This window comes from Austrofundulus limnaeus, unplaced genomic scaffold, assembly GCF_001266775.1.
Source record: "Austrofundulus limnaeus strain Quisiro unplaced genomic scaffold, Austrofundulus_limnaeus-1.0 Scaffold252, whole genome shotgun sequence".
Classification (NCBI taxonomy): domain Eukaryota; kingdom Metazoa; phylum Chordata; class Actinopteri; order Cyprinodontiformes; family Rivulidae; genus Austrofundulus; species Austrofundulus limnaeus.
The window spans coordinates 392,529-394,063 of NW_013952654.1; the positions used below are offsets into that span (position 1 = coordinate 392,529).

Consider the following 1,535-nt stretch of genomic DNA (forward strand, 5'->3'; position numbering starts at 1 on the left):
AAACTTTTCAGCTTTTGACCCAAAAAATAACAGTAGCAGAGACCTGTGCCCACAAATATTTTTAGATGATAAACATTTGTATCAGGTCAACTAAACATGGGCATGGTAAGAATATTTTTTTACTACATTAATCAATTTTAAATATACTAACCTCACTCATTTGTAACAACAAAGGCAAAAATGTAATTAATTCAGAAAATCTTTTCAGGACCCCACCTTGATGTTTCGGGACCCCGCTTTGGGTCCCGACCCCAACTTTGGGAAACACTGTTTTAGACAGTTCATTCAAATGATACATTGATAAAGCATTAATTCATTCATCAGTTTYGACAAAATGYAATTTTTGCACACGTTTAWATAAAAACCCTATATCTGCCTATTTCTCCATTTTCCACTTTTGGACTTAATCCTCGTTTCGATGTGACGGCTCACATGTTACAGTTCTGTGCAGACTTCTTTAATCACTCATAAAACCATAAACAAATTTCACAAGCATGTTTTCTTTTGGGCCAGCCGGACATCTGTGTGTACCAAAGCTAGAATTTTGACACAAAAGTGGATATTTTTTTATCCTTGTATATTTTTCAGGTGTATGGACAATGCAAAGCTGCCATTTTCATCAGTAAGCCTCACAGAGTGGTCCGTCTCTACAAATACAGGTGTCTTATAAGACCAGGTACGAAAAATAATATTCAGATTGTCCRTTATATTTACTTTGTATTGTACATTTTATTGTTTAGACATGTATCTGTATTCTTGGAAGGAAAAACAAATTTGCGAAAAAAAATTTGATTCATATCTTCATCTTTTTTTTGTATAAGTCTTTCTTCTCTGCAGCATGATCTTGTGCTGTGAACATACTTAAATATTCAAGAACCACTTTCTGCTTTGCTCAGTTCCTGCTGCTCGGGTCGTACAGATTTGTCCCGACTGTCCAACTTTTATCGGCTTTGACAACGAAGAAGTCAAAAAGACCRTAACTCTCTCACTGGAGAAGTTCAACAAAGAGAGCAACTACCCCAACCGCTTTGCTCTGCGTCAGATCTCCCGCGCTACTGCTGGTGTAAGTTTCTGACACGTTTAAAAAACATACAAATATCATCAGGTTTTTGTTTGTTTGTTGGTATTTTAACACCTGGACAAGATGCAGAACATCAGCTGGCTGAATCTAACAAATGTTCTGATGAAATCCTGACAACAAACTTGTTTTTATTGTATCTGTTCATAACAGAAAACTTTCTCTCTCTCTCTGTCTGGGTTTGTGTCTAGATGGCAATGAGCATGKCTTACCACGTGGAGTACATCATCCAGGAGACCACCTGTGGCAAAAACACAGAGGAAACAGCAGCTAATCCGTGTCCCTTAATGACTTGTGGCTTTGCAGTAAGTCCTTATTTTTATTTTATTATCAAAGTTATGGGATGTTTACCCAGTGGTTCCCAACCTTTTTAGACTTGTGTACCCCCTGAGCCATTTAGTCATACCACTAGTACCCCTTCCATCCATCCATCCATCCATCCATCCATCCATCCATC

General features: G+C 37.7%; 1 protein-coding gene across 1 annotated transcript in view; it reads left to right on the forward strand.

The window, feature by feature from the left end:
* fetub (fetuin B) overlaps positions 1–1,535 on the forward strand; it is a 7,631-nt gene that overhangs the window by 2,193 nt on the left and 3,903 nt on the right. The window contains exons 3-5 of the mRNA XM_014020427.1: positions 589–676; positions 897–1,063; positions 1,270–1,383. Of these exons, the coding sequence (XP_013875881.1) occupies positions 589–676; positions 897–1,063; positions 1,270–1,383 (369 nt within the window). The remainder of the gene's footprint in view (positions 1–588; positions 677–896; positions 1,064–1,269; positions 1,384–1,535) is intronic.